The 16,631-nt window shown below is 50.5% G+C and overlaps 1 protein-coding gene across 1 annotated transcript in view; it reads right to left on the bottom strand.

Annotated features, from left to right (window-relative positions):
* Positions 1 to 16,631, bottom strand: part of MEGF9 (multiple EGF like domains 9) — a 50,441-nt gene that overhangs the window by 12,998 nt on the left and 20,812 nt on the right. Inside the window, exons 2-3 of the mRNA XM_027877880.1 lie at positions 13,218 to 13,419; positions 603 to 742 (exon numbers count right to left, since the gene is read on the bottom strand). Of these exons, the coding sequence (XP_027733681.1) occupies positions 603 to 742; positions 13,218 to 13,419 (342 nt within the window). The remainder of the gene's footprint in view (positions 1 to 602; positions 743 to 13,217; positions 13,420 to 16,631) is intronic.

Raw genomic sequence — 16,631 nt, 5'->3', positions numbered from 1 at the left:
CACAGGCAATCACATAACATATATCCTCTGGGATCTGCCCTTCCAGTGAAGACAGGAAAGTGATTAGGCTCCCCCCTGCCCTCCCATAAGCTGTTCAAGCACAGGTGCCTCAACATTTGCACTTCATCAAAATCTGAGTGAGAGACAGTCAAAGAAACGATATAGGAAAATGAACAAGGCCAATTTATAAAAAGTGGGCAATATTAATTAGGTGCTGCCAGTTTTTTCCAGCTCTAATCCTGCCATCTGTGGCAAAAAGTCCCCTTACGTCAGTGCCAGGTAAACAGCAGTTAAACAAAAGCTCTTAAAAAGCCCATGTTTTGTGTTTATGTAAGCATAGAGAACAATAGAGCCCTGATTTTCGATACAGACTGCTGAATTAAGGCTCTGCATTGCAGCCTGGGGTAAAACACACAGCCTTTACTGCCTTCCTTCAAAGAAGACCAGCTCCATCCTCGCCCTGCATTTGAGTTTTAAGGTAAAAATTTGGGTACTCGAGGCATAGAGATGTAGATGAAGGGGATAAAAGCAGAGGTGTGTGAAAGCAAATGGCAAAAACAAGAGAGAAGGAGACAGGTGAAGTCTGCAGCCTCTGCACTCACCTGTTGAGCTGTCGCAGGTCTGGGAGTGGTTGTTGCACCGACAGGGCTCACACGTGGTCTCGTTAAACCTGTAATATCCGTCACTGCACTGGTCACACTTCAGGGCCGTGACACCAACCTTACACTGGCACTTCCCAGAGCTGCAGAGGGAAAAACAAACACTGAAACCTGGCTGTGCTGGAAGCCATCCAAGGTATAAACCTGCGGGCAGGGTTTTGGACTTCCTTTCCTGTTTTTCCTTTCTGCTGGAAGCAGCACACGAATCCCACGAGCGACCATTTCCAAAAAGTGATAGGGAGTTCAAGAAAAGCCGAGTCTCTGCCAAGCCAGTTGCCCTGACAGCAACTTCCAGCTGGGCACCAGAAATCATGGCTCATTCTAGAAAGCCCTGGCCCAAAGCCATCCCGTTGCATCAGCCCCAGCAGATGCTCCAGCAGGCCCTTTCCAGTCCCTGCTCCACCGAGCACCGGCCCCGGGTCCTGCAGGACTCTGGGACACCCGTGGTCACTGTGCCTGCACCCACGTGGATAATGAGCTCCCCTCCACACCAGGCCAGGCAGCACCTCCCAGATTCTCACGTAAACAGAAATTTCCCTGCTCGCCACCTGCTCCACTGGGAGCTGGCACAGGATTTCTCAGGTGTCTCACTGGAGTTCCAGCCAGGGCAGGTGTCAGCTGCCTGCACTCCCTCCACTTCTCCTCCATAACCTCATTTATCCCTCCCACACAACATCTCCATGGATGGAGAGAGGGCAAAGTCTCTCTCCAGTTGACTTCTGCTACCCAGCAGAGCCAGGGAAGTACAAGAGAGGGTTTTCCCTTCCCCAGAGAAGGTTTCCACTCCAGCTTGACCCCGGACAGAAGCTGTTTACTTGGGCACAGTGTGACTGCAGAAGGGTGGAGCCCTGCACAGCGAACACAGAGGGCATTGCTGGTGGCTGCCACGAGCAAACAAATACCAGGAGCTATAAAAAGCAAAGGTTACCCTCATTCCTCTGGCTTTCCAAGCCACTCTCTCCACACAGAGGCTTCAAACCCTCTGCTTTCATAAGCGACTTTCTACCCTGGCAGCATTAGCTCAGCTCTCCCAGGAATCACAGGAATGGATGAAATGCTCTTTCCCAGCAAGCCCTGGGCACAACAGTGGCTCATCCCACCTGCACACAGGGAACAGCCAACGCCTGAGCCGAGGGGCAGGGAGCACTGAGTGCCTCTCCACATGTCTGAGAGTCCTGGGTGGACCTGCAGAGAACCTCAGCCCTGCCTGCTGCACAGGGAACCAGGACAGCAACCCAAATAAACAGGATTTGGTCTCCTCCAGGTGCTGGATTTATCTGCAGACGTGGCCGGTACCACCCACGGACACCCCTGCACGCTGCTGGATCTCCCTCCTTTTGGCTCTCCCCTTTATAACCCCCACCCTACTCAAACACCTTTTAAACACCTTTGAAATACCTTTTAAATTCAGTATTCCAGGGCTCACTGTGCCTGCACAAAGCTCATCCATTGTTCCCCTCTCCTCCAGCAGAACAGCGAGCAAGGCACAATTCCCCTCTAAAAGCCTCAGAAGAATCTGCTGATTAAAACTAATAGAGGTTTGATGCACTGTTGATGTGTTGCTTTTAATTAAAATGCAGTAGATTGCAATGTTCGGGAGAAGACGTTGCTTCTGTTAGAAATCAGCATAATTTAATATTTCTGTTGTTTGTTTGCTTGCCAAAGGAAGAGGAAACACCAAAACAGGGACCTCAGCCCAAGTGGCTACACAATTAAACAGTTCCAGAATCTGAAACCTCAGGCATATTTAATGGCCTGATTACAAGAAGGAAAAAGAAATATGATGTTTCCTTGCTCTCCAGACCATCATCTGGAAGGGCAGCAGGCAGATGCAGGATTCAAAGGGATGCTGGTAAGCAGCTCAGTATGTTTGACTTTTAAAGAGCTTTTCACAAGACCTGACATTAATCCAGACGTTGTCACAATGTTTAGAATAAGCGCAAACAAAAAGCAGCTTGTTTTTATTTGCTTCTGACTGCTACTGCACAGATATTCCTGTAAGAGGGCAGGGCCCAGGCAGAGCCCAGCAGGGAAAAGCAACTGATATGGGAAGGAAAATATGATAATTAGCCTGAAAATGCATCTTTTGGAGACGCATCCCGTGAGCAGGGTTTCGTAGGACCAGGCATTAGAGCTGCATCATCTTCACCCCCTCTGGCTTCCTCCTGCAGTCCAGGGAGCTCAGTTTTACTCCCTCCTGTCCCTGATGAAGCCTTTATCTTAATGACACCCTCCTCTTCCTCCTGGCTGACCCCCTTCCACCCAGACTCCCACTTCATTTCATTAAAGGAGGTTTATTCCCCCAGTGACCCTGCTAGAGCTCAATGCAGCATTTTGGGGCAGAGTCCCTCAGTTTTACTTGTTAGCTGAAAAATAACAGGAAAGAAAGCTGTTTTGGTTTTTTGTTTTTTTTTTTTTAAATAAGTAAAAAAGACTGTTTTGGAAAGTTTGGTTTGAATGCCTCTCGAGCAGACCTTTTTTCAACATGTTACACATGGCAAAGAGCCAAGTCCTGCATGTGCAAGAATTAAATCACTCAGCAAATATAAAGCTTTGCCTGTGGTCATTGCTTCCATAGAATAAAGCCCCCTTACAACACTCCTTTTTATAGCTCCAGCCCAGCAAAGACTGTCAGACACTTTTTAAAGCAAAGGTCAATGATATAAATGCATTGAAACCACAAAGAAAAAAAAAAATCCTGTTAACAGACCGATTGTGCCCATAAAAGTGAAGAAATCTGAAAGAAAAGACCCACAGTTTAATATTTGCACAGCAAGAACTGAACTGGATTTTGAGTATCAGCCAGGAATTTCTTTTTTGGGGGAAGCAGGGGGAAGGAGGGGGAAGGGAAGAGGGAAGCATTTGATGCAGCAACATCAATTGCTCAACTCCATTTCAGATGATGATTAACTCCACTGAAACCAGCCAATTTTTAGCACTTGAAAAAGAACTGATAGAGGGATGTGTTGGGACAAAACCAGACTTCCAGTAACCAAAGTCTCCTGCCAGCTTTGGCTTCTATTAGATTTTTATGAATATACTTATTTTAGAGACCATGTAGCTAGTGTGGATCACCAGCACATCGTCCATCAACTTTATACATGTCTCCTAATGATTAAAACCATCACCAGCACACCAGACACTGGCAGAAGGAGCTGGTGATTGTTGGTTGGCAGGGACAGACCACGTGCAAGGCTGGGATCCAGCACGGAATGACCTGACCCTCCAGGGGTGGGAACTACACACCAGGTCTGGGACACCCTCAAAGCAAGAGGGAGTTGCTTCTGATCCCCCTCATCCCTCAGGCTCCATGTTAAGCCTTGGGAGCAGCTGTCCCTGCAGGGAGACAGCCTGGGGCTGGACCAGGATGCAGCCACCCTGTGGATGCAGTCTGTGTCCCACAGACATGGGGCAGGGGGTTGTAAATAAAAGCAAAATATTGGGCCAGGGAACAGCCTACACCCCAAAATACGTCTGCAAAAGCCGTCTGGTTTCACTTCCACTGCCCAGAGCCTCCCTCCATTCCCCCAAAGGGGAACAGCCACAGGATGTGGGAAATCCCATCACTCACCAAGTGATTTGTGCCACTACTGGCAACCAAACGTTCCCCATGGCGGGATTTTCCATGGAACTGCAGCTTTACAGGTACAGAAGTTAAGGGGATGCACCAGAGACAGCCCAGCCCTCCCCTGCCAATTACTGTGGCTACCAGGAAAGAGGAGGACTGCAGATAGTTTGGACCCCACTTGGAGCAGAGCACGGAGAACAAGGAACACCTCCTGAAGCCACAAAGCATCCTGCAGGGAATTTTCTGCCAGGTCTGGCAGCCAGGGAAGGACACTCTGAAGGGACGGGCTCTACCTGGGAGCTTGGGCAGTGCCCTCACCTTGCACTGCTCAGCACAGACTGCAGGACCTCAGGGCCTCATCACAGGGGAGACAAAGCATTAAAGTCTCTGTGCTCTGAGACAGCCCACAGTGCGCAGTCACATCTGCAAGGGGTTCCCACTCCTCCTCCACAGAAACATCCTAGCTTCAACAGGGACACGACAGGCACAAGATGGATGGGAGGATGAAGAACCATGGCCTTAGGGGCTGTTGGGAGACAAGCTGTGCACGGTTAATGGTGTAACAGAAAACCCTTAGCAAGCTTCAATCATTTATTTTCTTCCTTTTTTTTTTTTTTCCCCCCTAAGAAGGAGGGAAGGGAGAAGTTAATTTTGAATATTTTCCCAGACAGCAGAAAATCCCAGATGCCCAGATCCCAGTCACAGCCCAAGGACTGCCTGACCATTTCACAGCCAGCAGAAACAGCACAGCACCAAGTTTTTGTGCCTCTATTTTTAAAACATAACAGACTGGTAAGATTTTGGGGCAGAGTGAGACAAGGAAGGAGCTTCCATGGGTCCCAAATCAGGGCATGCCCTGTGGATGAGCCCTGCAAAACCCCCCAGCTTTGAAGAAGAGTTTTGCCAAATATATTTATCAACTTCACCCTGAAGCACAGAGAACACCTACACACTCCAGACCTCAGCATCAACCAGGACCAGCCCCAGGAGAGATGGCGAGGGGCCCTTCCCCAGCCTGGTGGCATCTCCAGCTTCTTCTGCATCCCATCCCCTCCCCTTTCCCTTGGAAACCTTCAATGACAGCTATGCCCATCATTCACCCCAGCAGGGCCCGGAGGTGTTCCTGGAACAGACACAATTAACGGCAGCGACAGCGAATGAATGAGGAGAATCGCGTTGAGCTACGAGCATCTGTAAAACAACCCCCATGAAAAGGCTTTGTCACACTTTGATGGGATAAGACAAAAGGATTCTGCACAAGATTAGGAGGATTCAGAAGGGATGTCTCTAAAAATGGTGTGTTCCTCCAGCAAGCCTGGCTCCTTTAGTGCTGATTTTCTGTGATGTCTGACAGCAGCCAGGGGATGAATCTCTCTTACATTTTCCTGGTAAAGGTGGAAAAGTATACATTTGAAAGCTAAATGCTCCAAGACACTTTGGTGGAAAACCAACACTGTTAATACTCAATCATAGAATGATTTAGGTTGGAAAAGACCTCCAAGATCATCGAGTCCAACCTGTGACCGACCTCCACCTTGTCACCCAGCCCAGAGCACTGAGTGCCATGTCCAGGCATTCCCTGAACACCTCCAGGGATGGGGACTCCACCACCTCCCTGGGCAGCCCCTTCCAATGCCTGACAACCCTTTCCATGAAGAAATTCTTCCTGATGTCCAACCTGAACCTGCCCTGGTGCAGCTTGAGGCTGTGTCGTCTCATCCTGAGGAAACCAAGAACCCCTATCACGAATGAGCAGCTCTTCCTTCAGGTCACCTGATTTGAATATCAGCACGTGGGGAAGGGGAGAGCAGGAAAAAGCCCCACGTTGGGTTTCTCCTCCCCCCTCCCTCGGCTCAAACCAAAGCCCTGGCAGCCAAAGCAGCTCCGTGGGAGGGTCAGTGGGGCCAGGGCTGAGCCCCCACTCAGAGCCCCTTTGTGGAGGGCAGAAGAAGTGGGGCTTTATGGGGGCCAACACTGGCCCATTGTGCGCCGCATTCCTCGCTCCGTGGCGTCTGTTTGTGTGGCAGCCCTCGAACTGAGCAGGGACACTTCACAGCTCTGAAAGGCCACTCTGTGAATGTCAAAGGGCCACCTTGTCTGGCCACCGCCGCCTCCACAGCCCCGGCTCCCCCGCCAGGGAAGGCCGGGAATCTCCAGCCCCGGGGCTGTGCTGCCTCCTCCGGGTGCCCTCCTGGCACCACCCACCAGGACCAGGGGGGCTGGGGAGGGAGGAAGCGTTGGGAAGACCATGATGGCCCTGGAGAGGGAGGTTGGATGGGGTCCTTTATGGTTTCCACGAGGAGCAGCAACAAAAGCCTCACTCACTGCAAAATTTCAACCCCAGGTGGTGTGTCCTGGTTTCCCGGAGTAAGCCCTGGAGATCATGGCAGTGCAGGGATGGGACAGGAAACCTCAATGCAGAGATTAGCACATCACTGAGGATGGCAGGGAAACAGGGCTGGTCCCCACTGGACACACCAATATTGCCCAAGGTCATCCCTCCATCCCCCAGATCTCTGCTCAGGCAGCAGAAGACAGGGGCTGAAGCAGTGCCTGAAGTCAGGCTGGGCAACAACCCCAAACCAGAATTCAGCCACAAGAGCTTAAACAGTTGAGCCAATGTTTTTTTTTTTGAGGGCAGTCAGTGTTTGCCAGAGCAGCAAGTCTGCAACGGAACAACACGGGAACGGCAAAGCCTGCTGGAAAACCCACAAAATAACAGGATTTCTGAGAAGCCACAATTACCAAAGGGGAGATGATAACAACCCACCTTTCCCTGCTGCTGTGTCCAGTCACTCATTCATCTCCTATCCCTGTCTGCAACCGAATAAAACTGGGTGCAGGTACCAAATTTACCTGTTTGTGGGGGGAGAGGGGAGGGGAGCTAGTAGGATGTAAAGGATGCAAGAGGCTGAAACAGGAGAGAGATTTAGATAATTAAAGCATGCAGAAAAATAGGCTCTAACAGGGTATTCTTCTGCTTTTCTGACGTCCACATGTAATAATTTCCGCTACAAAACAAGATCTGTTCTCTGCACAATGATGCTGACAAGGCATTACTGGGAGATAATGAGCCACTGGTTGTGCTCAGCTGATCTATAAAAGGGAGAGTAGCCTTTTTAAAGGGAAAAAAGAGGTGGCTTTTTGTCTGGTTTTGGGGATTTTTTTAAAGCACAAATCCTTAAGGACTTGAGCTCCCAAGGTCATCTCTCCAAAGGGGAGCAGCACCTGATGTGTTTTTACTGGATTGCTGAAGTACAGCAGAATGAAAATACAGATCCCACGCAAAGAAGAGACATTTCAGAAGTGTGATGACACTCCAAAGACAGAAAACGAAGGGTTTTATCTATGCAAAATGAGAACTCCATTGCTTCCTGCACATGGGAACATGAGGCTTCTCTGATCTCAAACCACAGCCATGAGCACCCTTCCTGTGCAGGCTGGTGGAGCTCCACAAAAAACTTGGAATTTCAATGGATCTGCATTTCCTGACTAACAAAACAACATCAAATCCTGCCCCACATGATGCTCAAGGCACCTCCAGACTGTGACCCACCTGGCTGCCTCTCAACACCACCAGGACCAGCGTTCCTTACTGCTTCTCCCCCCGTGATCTCTTCGCACCTTTCCACATCCCAGCCTGTGGCTCTCCCTGCCCAGCTCCCCCAGAAACCCCAGCCCTTATTCAAAGACCTCAACAAAGCACATTGTCCAGAGTTGATGACCTTACCCTCACCAGCAAGGCTCTTGCAAACCCCCATGAGTAGGGGTCACAAGATCAGCCTCTCCACACAGAATCCCCCCACAAAGGCAGCACACAGAGATGGTCACTGCCCTCCCTGCTCAGCCTCACAGCACCCCTGCTCCAGGGGACAGCCGTGTACAGATGCTCTCAGGGACACTCTGCCTTCTTTCTTTTTAATATGAACTGGACTGCTAAAGTACAGCCCCCCTGGAGGGGGCAAAGCATCTCTGAATTAACACTTGGACATTTATATCCATGTTATTCTTTTTTCTCAATGGAAATGAGTGACAGGAGCTGTCTCTCGTATGATTTATGCCAAGCCTGCAGCACAAACTGTGCAGGACCAGGAGCACAGAGCTGTCTCCACAGCCAGCAGGAAGGAAAAGCTGCTCAGACAGCAGAGGAACAGAGCACTGCACCTTTGGGCAGTGGGTTTCAGCCCACAGGAACCAAAGCTCAAGTCACCTCCAAGTCTTTGCTTCCCATCACCCTTCTGCTTGTGAGGAAACTGAGGCACAGGCAGAGGGAGCAACTTAATTCACAGATCCCAACTTAACATAATCTGCTTTCACTTGGGACAATGGCAGCAAATATGTGTGTTTAGTCTACAGCTTTTTTAAGGAAGTGGAAAAACTTGAGCGCAGTTTAGATTGTTAACGCAGGTTTAGGCAAACCACGAGGCAAAGCTGTGCCAGGGAGGTTTAGGTTGGATATTAGGAAAATATTCTTCCCCCAGAGGGTGGTTGGCACTGAACAGGCCCCCCAGGGCAGTGGTCACGGCCCTAAGGCTGCCAAAGCTCAAGGAACGTTTGGACAAGGCTTGGGTACATCACCTTGTCTTCCCTAGAACCTGAGTAAGTTAGTTCAAAACATAAAACCTCCCAGGGGAGTAGGGAATTCTTTTTCTGCCAGGCAGCAGTGCCTCATAGCACCATCTCCACTTCCCAGCTCTACTCCCCCATGCACATCCCAAATCCTGGGGTGCAAGAGCACCCACACAGGGACAGCTGCTCGTGGGCTAAACTTGCTGCCTCCACGACTGCAGGAAAAGAAAAGCCACAAAGGCCTCCCCTAGGAAAGCCTCAGGCGAATGACTTGCAGGAGGTAAATCAGGGTCATCCCACCTCTCCCTCCCTGCTTGGGAGCACAGAGAAGCCCCACACCAGCACCCAGCAGATGAGCTGCCAGGGCCCCACACCACTGGGTCACACTGGGCTGCCCTTGCCCAGTGTTTGCAGCCCCATGTGGGGATGGGGCAGGGCTGGCAGCGAGGTAAAAATAAATAAATCAAAAACTGCAGAGTCATTTGACATCTCCTGCTCCCCAGGAGGGTACACCACATGCTGCCTCATCCAGTCTGGCCTCATCCTGCTCCTTTAAATCCATCAGCCAGAGGACAGGTTTACATGGGAGAGTTGTTTTGTTGTGTTCTGAAGGAGTTGTGCCCACAAGGCTCCTCACGCCAGGGCACGACAGCTGGGAAACTAAAAGGTTTTCTCAAACCAAACCTGTTCCCCCTCAGCCTGCACATCCCAGGGCTGCTGAGGGAGCAGCCACTGTGCCATGACTCAGCTGGGGACACAAGTGGCATTTTGGGTAGACATGTACAGGGCACAGAGGGCCAGAAACACTGAAATGAGCCCCAGCACTCCCACTGCTGATGGGACTGGAGACCACCAGCTCACCTCTCCTGCCTCTGGTTTGGCCCCCTGCCCAGCCTTGGGGAGCAGGAGATGAGAGTTCAGGCACAGGACTCTGCTCATATGAAGTAAAAAGGAAAAATAAATGCCCAGGAGTGCAAGGCTGGGAGGTTTGGGCTGGGCAGCCCAGGCCTGGTGACCTTCTCCAGCAGCACCACCTTCACCTTTGCCTCCTCCACCAGGAGGGAGGTTCCTGCTTCCTCAGACAACACAGAGACAACTCAGCTTTCAACTCAAGGTGCCCAGAAGATGGTGTGAGATGCAGCTGGTGGGGGCAGCTCCTGGCTGGAGCTACCTCACCACAAGCTGGGGCCACCACCAGCCACCCTCCCCTCCCTGTCCCCATCCCCAGGGCTTTGCAGCAGGAGCACAGCCCTTCCAGCTCAGCCCGTGCACCCACATGAGTCACCATCCTCATTCTCCACTACTCTGACCTTGACCATGGCCCTTGAAACTTCAGCTTCATTCCCCACCCTTCCTCTATGGACTATGAACACTTCCAGGCCACAGCTATCTTTAGCAAGCATCTGCACAGCATCCAACCCAGAGAAATGTGGTTTTATCTGAGGTTTCTAGGCGTTAACCGCAACAGGGACAACTCACTCCCCCTCTCTGAGATGTGTCAGCTCTCTCTGAGCAGCCCAGGACTCCATCCAGCCCCACAGCAAACTCCAGCTTCAACCACACACAGCTTTTCATCTGACAAAAAAAAAAAAAACACCCAAACCAGAGCACAGAAATCCTCTGCCATCCCAGAGGGGGATCTGTGTGGATCTTCCCAGATAATCAAATTTAAACCACCACCAAAACAGACCTTTGATTAGCGGTCATGGAGCCCATTCATAGCGACAGCATGTCAGGTCAATGTGCACTCCCAAAATCAACTCTGTGCCTCGGGAAAGGGATTTTTTTTTATTATTTTTGTTTGATGGTCTGCATTTGAGGTCTAGTTAACAAACAGCAGACTTGGGTTGCCATCTGGCCGGCCTGAGAGCATGCCGAGAAATAATACTAATAATCATCATACGGTGGTGCTTTAAAAGGCAGTTTTACAAAAGCCCAGGCAAGCTGATTGAAACCTATGAGGCATGTTTTGCGTGCCCCGAGGGCTTGGCCTTCGGGCACTTTGCCTCTCCAATCAGCCTCCCTCAAAAAGGGTCAGAGTCCAAAAATCACGCTGCGGTTTCACCCGGAGAGTGATCTGAGCAGCGGCCGCTTTTCTCTGAGGGCAGCACACAGGAATTCACTTGTGCAACCTAGAGCTGGGCTGGTGCTTTATTAATTAAATAAATAAATAACGGAGCTTACAAGATTTTTCATGTCAACAAAGCAGTAGCTGGCTGCTGGCGTTGGGCAAGGCCTGCGTGCCTCATCCCGAGCAGGGATTGCCCGGAGGGACACGCGCCGCTCCTCCGGGGACTTGACAGCAGACACCCAAGGTTTCCAGCACCAGAGCCAAAAATCTCCTTCCTGGATTCACACTGCAATGCAGAAGAGGTTCTCCCTCCCATCAGGGCAGACCCCACCCCGGGACCCACATCCCTGATGCATCCCTGCACCCATCCCAGCAGCACACAGGCTGTGTCCAACCCCACTTTAACACAACAGAAACCAGGGGAGCATTTGCCCCACCGGGTTTTGTGTCCCACTCCATTTTCCCATACACATCACTACGCACGAGGCTGCCCATCTTGCAGCCGTTCTGATGCCCCCAGCCCTACAACACAGACAACTGACCTAATTTTCCTCTTTTTAAAAACACCCAGAGGTCATCACCGTCTGCAGCAAACCCCACTGAGCCGGGAAGAGAAACACAGAGCGACCTCTGCTAGCAACATCCCCCCTCCCCAAATCTTCCTCCACATTTTGCACTGTGCTGTCTCTTCTAAATGGCTGAGAATGAGCATCTCCCACATCCCTCAAGGCTGTGAAATGGTGCTGAGGAGCAGCTGGGGAGGTCCCCGTCACTCCTGGGTGCACTCCCGCTGGGGTGTGGTGTGATGGCTCACTACATGCTCCGACTCCACCTCATTCTCCTTCACAATTCAGAGCATCTCACCTGAAGTTCCCAAGGGCGTTTCTTGGCTCGCCCCACACAGAGAAACGTGGGGAGACTTCACACATGTTCGTGCTTCACCCATTGCCCAGTGACTCAGAGCTGCGGCAAGAATGCTCCCTCCCAGTTAACCCAGTTCCTCCAGCAGCACTTTCCCTCTTTTCCCAGCTCTGAAAGATAAGATTTGCCCCATCTGCCTTTCTGCCCAATTTGCCTTTCCAGATCTGACCAAACTCACACTTTCAATTCTTTGGCAAGCCCTGATGCTTCCAGGCACATCATTCCAAACTCAAAACAGACACTAAAAAAAAAAAAAAAAGTGAAAAACTCCATATTTTCCACCCCCAAGAATCACCTTTTTTAGTAAGAAGGTCACTCCAGTCACCTGGAGTGTTACTTTTAAGTTCCGAATTCTCAGAGCTTATGCAAGCAGAAAAATGCAGCATGGAAACAAAAAGGAAGGACATCAACAGAGGGTTTGGGTGTTTGGGAAAAGATAATGCATAAAATAATTACAGGCAGCATGTCCCTGCAGAGCATTTCGACTCTGACTCAGCCCCAGCCTCATCAGGGAAGTGCAGGTGTTCAACACACGCTGAGCCCAGACCAAACCCTAAAAGACAAAAAGGCAGCAGAGGCCTGGGAAGGCTGGAAGTCACTGCAGGGTGGTTTGCTGGGATCTCCTCCAAGGACAGACCTTGCAGCCTGCCGAGTGTGAGCAAGAGTTGGGGACCCAACGGGTCAGGCTGCTGCTCAGTCTGCTCTTGCAGGGACACAGAGACACCCTCAACTCAGCCACGAATCTCTGACAGCTGACAGATCACCGGCTGGAGGAAAAATAATTGCGTGCCAGCTTTCAAAAGGCAAGATGTGAGGGTGGGTGAGGTGAAATGAAGAGGAACACATTCATTATAGAAGAGCTCAAAGCATCAGCTCTGGTGACTGTAAACACTAGGCAAGGCAGGAGCCGACTCTGTGGTCAGTCTGCTGCTTCCATCCCGAGGCTCAGCAAGGGCAGAGTACAAAGCTTTGCCTGCCTCTGGCACAGTGAATATCCTTTTGCAAAATAAACATCTCTAAAGCCCCTGTGCTCCACCCCAGCCTCCCCTCTCCTCCCCAGCTGAGGCGTGAAAGCCGCGCTGTCCGACAGGGACTAAGGGATGCACAAGGCATTAGAGGAGAGGTTCTGCTTCCGTGCGACTCAGAAATGCAAGTCAACTCCTTTGGGGGCTGCCAGGGCTTCTGCCACAGCTATGGATATTTTTATAATCCAGCCCTTGAAAGGGGAAGAATAATCTTCATGAATTTTTATAAGACCAGCTTCCTTCCTGCCTTTTCTTTTTTTTTTTTTTTTTTTAATTTCTCTTTTAAATACTCGCACCACATGACAAGACCCATTCTTGCCTGACCTCGAGTCCCAAAACACCCCCCAAATCCCAACGCCACGTACACAGCCCCCGCCTCAGGAGGGAGGCCTGGCCTTACTCACTGGTCACACTGGGCACTGCTGGATCCCGTGGGGCTGCAGGCACAGGGCTGGCACCGCTGGGTGTCCTGCTCCAGGTAGAATCCGTGGGCGCAGCTCTCGCAGCGCAGCCCCGCGTACCCGGCCAGGCACCGGCACTGCCCCGTCGTGCGGTTGCATTCGGACACACCAGCACTGCCCACGGAGCTGCAGTTGCACAGATCTCCTGCCAGGGAAAAAGAAACACAATCATAGAATCACAGAACGGGTTGGATTGGAAGAGAACTTAAAGCTCATCATGTTCCATCCCCTCACCATGGGCAGGGACACCTTCCACTAGCCCAGGTTGCTCCAAGCCCTGTCCAACCTGGCCTTGGACACTTCCAGGGATGGGGCAGCCACAGCTTCTCTGGGCAACCTGTGCCAGGGCCTTACCACTCCCTTTGTGCACCCCAGGTCGGAAACTTCGTCACTCTAAGGATGATGTTCGCTTTAAAATGTTGAGAGGATAAAAAAAATGTTGGGAGCACACTGGGGTTTGAAACCCCATGGTTCATTCTTCAAATCACTCTCCAAAGAAGAGCTAGAAGATTGCAGGTATCACTATCTAAAATAAACATGTATTGCATATATATATATATATCTGTAACTGTATCTAATGTCTGTACTTGTATATACACCCATATCCACCCTCATGGCTGTCTGGTTCCATGACTCCAGGACCCCTAGCTGTGTAATATTAGGATAAAATCACCAACAGGTGGCAAAATCATTAATTATAAGATTCTCCATTTCACACCAGTGCAAAACCCCTGCTATACCAGCAGACTGGTCATACTGACACAACGAACTGGAACGATCATCTCCCATTCCTGAATCCCCTGAAAATCTGCCCTCAAGGGAGCACTGAGCACATGAAAACAACTTTAAAAACTGGGGAGGTGGAGCTGTGGGCAGACAAGAGACCTAAACAACAACAGGTGAGCGGGGACAGCTCTGGGGACCCACATCTCTGCTTTGGGGACACTCTGTGTTTACAGGGGTTCTGGAAAGCACACACTGAGCAGCTGCTTTTTTTAAGAGAGAAGCAAATCTTTTGATCAAGTGATGAGTTCCCAGTCCCCCCGCACGTTATTTCTCATAACGCTTTAAAGCCCCAAAAGCGCTGAAGAGAACAACCCTCTCCCCGGCAATTTGTTTCTGCCAAGAGCTTTATCTCTGTTCTTTCACTGCAAGATATTTAGTGCCTTAATAATTTAAAGTCTTTCTCTGCCAAGAGTGAATTATAAACAAGGATTATTTGCAGAAATAGTGCATAAAGTATCGGGGGCTTTACGCAACTGCTGGTGTTTGTTATTCCCCGAGAAGAGCCAGTGTTCAGGGCACTTCATGGAGAGGGGAGAGGCCGCCTCCCCGTCCCAAGAAAACTTGACTTAAAGCTCAAATCATGTTAAGAAGACTCAGCACTAATGCTCTGTATCAGCAGAAGTATTTCAGATTATTTAACAGCGACGCTGTACCCCAATCCAATGGAAAGGGCCTCAGCAGGTGCCATACCAAAAACCCAGTGACCAGATTAGGATGAATTTATGAATCTGTGAGTAATTTGGAATCAAACCATACTGAGGGCCTCAGTGTATCTTTGGAGACTCAAGCCATAAGGTCTCCCTCACCACAGCAGTGAGTTTTCAAGGAATGCTAGGAGCCATGTGGGAAGGATCCCACTCTCCCCAAAAAGGGACTGTGCAGGAGCACCTGGTTGTAAAACACACTTCTCCTTGTCATCCATTTTCTTCCAGTGCACAAAGAAATATGAGTTATTTAGCTCTGTTACTCTATCACAGGATCCCCACAGAAGTCATGTTGTCCCTATACACCTGTGAAATTGCACCTCAATTTCCTTCAATCCAAACTAGCAAATAGGACAAACACCTCAAGATCTGCAATTATCCACTTCAGCAGCCACTTCACATAACGAACCAAATTCCCAGCTCAATTATCCAGAACCTTATCGATTTGGGCACTTGGGCTTCCCCCTGCCAACAGATGCCACGATAACTTGTTGAGCAAAAGCACTTTGGAGTTTGTCAAACATGCATCAAAACAAATTTCCCTTTCAAACCTCATTACGTGCGGTGCCATTAGACCTGCCAGACTTGATTAAGACAAGAAAACGAGCATCATACCCGTTCTACTGGCACAGGAGGCACTGAGAGGGCAGGTCCCACACAGGGTGATGAGCTGCTCCGTGTGGAGACCACCTTTGTGCTCCAGGAGCATCACAGCCAGAGCCACCCGAGACCATCCTGACGCTCCAGCTGAGACTGAACTCCTTCGGTTGGGAAGCAATAGGTGATACAAGTCAAATTCCCACTGGAAGTGCTGTCATCCTGCTGGAGTGATGTGATGGGGAGAAGCTCCCCCATGCCAATGGGGACCACTCATAAGCACTGCCCCACTCCTGCCCTTTCCATCCAGCAAAGCAGCTCTGCAACACTGGGAGAGCAAGAAATGCTGCAATAATCCAAACTAACACTGGCAAAAGCAGTTTTTTGTTGGGAGGCTGGTGGAACTCCAGCTCCAGCTGCTTTGGCAGCGCTGGGGGAAGCTTTTTCTGCTGGTGATGGGAACACAGAGCTGAGCTTGTCTGGTGCAGAGGCCGCAGAATCACCCCTGAGTGCATGATAAGGCACAACAGGGCACATACAGAAGATGTGCCCCAAAAGGGTTGTTTGGGGGAGGCTGTTGCCTCCCACAAACCACCCCAGAGATCTCTGGGGAGGGATGGGTGGTCCACATCAGGGAAGCAGCATCACATGTGGTCCCAACCCACCCCAAATGCACCCAGCTCAGCTCACACATCCGCTTGGCTGATGCAACTCCGAAAATGCCCTGAAGCCCCTGAGGTCGGGCAGCAGAGGAAGGAGCTCCAGACACACAGCACTGAAATCCATCGCCTGGATCAGCATCGAGGTCAAGGCTTGACATGATGATGTGCCAGACTATGAACACCCGAGGCCTAATTTAAAAGGCACTTTGTTGTCCCCACGGCAGCCGGGCCCGAGGAGGTGAGAACGGTCCCTCAGCCAGATAAGGAACATCTGCCCTGAACTCTGGGAACACAGCACAGATGAGGAGGACTATAAAAGAAAATCAGGGAACATTGTCCTGGCTCCCGGCCATATCCTGGCTTTTTGGAGCCTTTATTCAGTTTTCTCAAGCAAATGTTTTTCTTTTGAAGGTAACCTTCAAAAACACCTCACTGAGAGCTTTTGTGAACACAAAGGAATGAGCAAGGGTGGATGAACCTCGGAAATGTCCCACTCCAGGCTGCTCAGCCAGAGCTGGAGGTATTGTGCTGAGATTGGGATAACACCATCAGCAAGGGGAGCCAAGGGCAAAGACCTCCTAGGGATGGGGCACTAGTCCAAGCTCTGA

The sequence above is a fragment of the Empidonax traillii genome, unplaced genomic scaffold (genome assembly GCF_003031625.1).
Source record: "Empidonax traillii isolate 1590-97213 ecotype Southwest subspecies unplaced genomic scaffold, ASM303162v1 scaffold34:size3740991, whole genome shotgun sequence".
NCBI lineage: Eukaryota > Metazoa > Chordata > Aves > Passeriformes > Tyrannidae > Empidonax > Empidonax traillii.
This window is presented reverse-complemented; position numbering and strand designations above follow the sequence as displayed.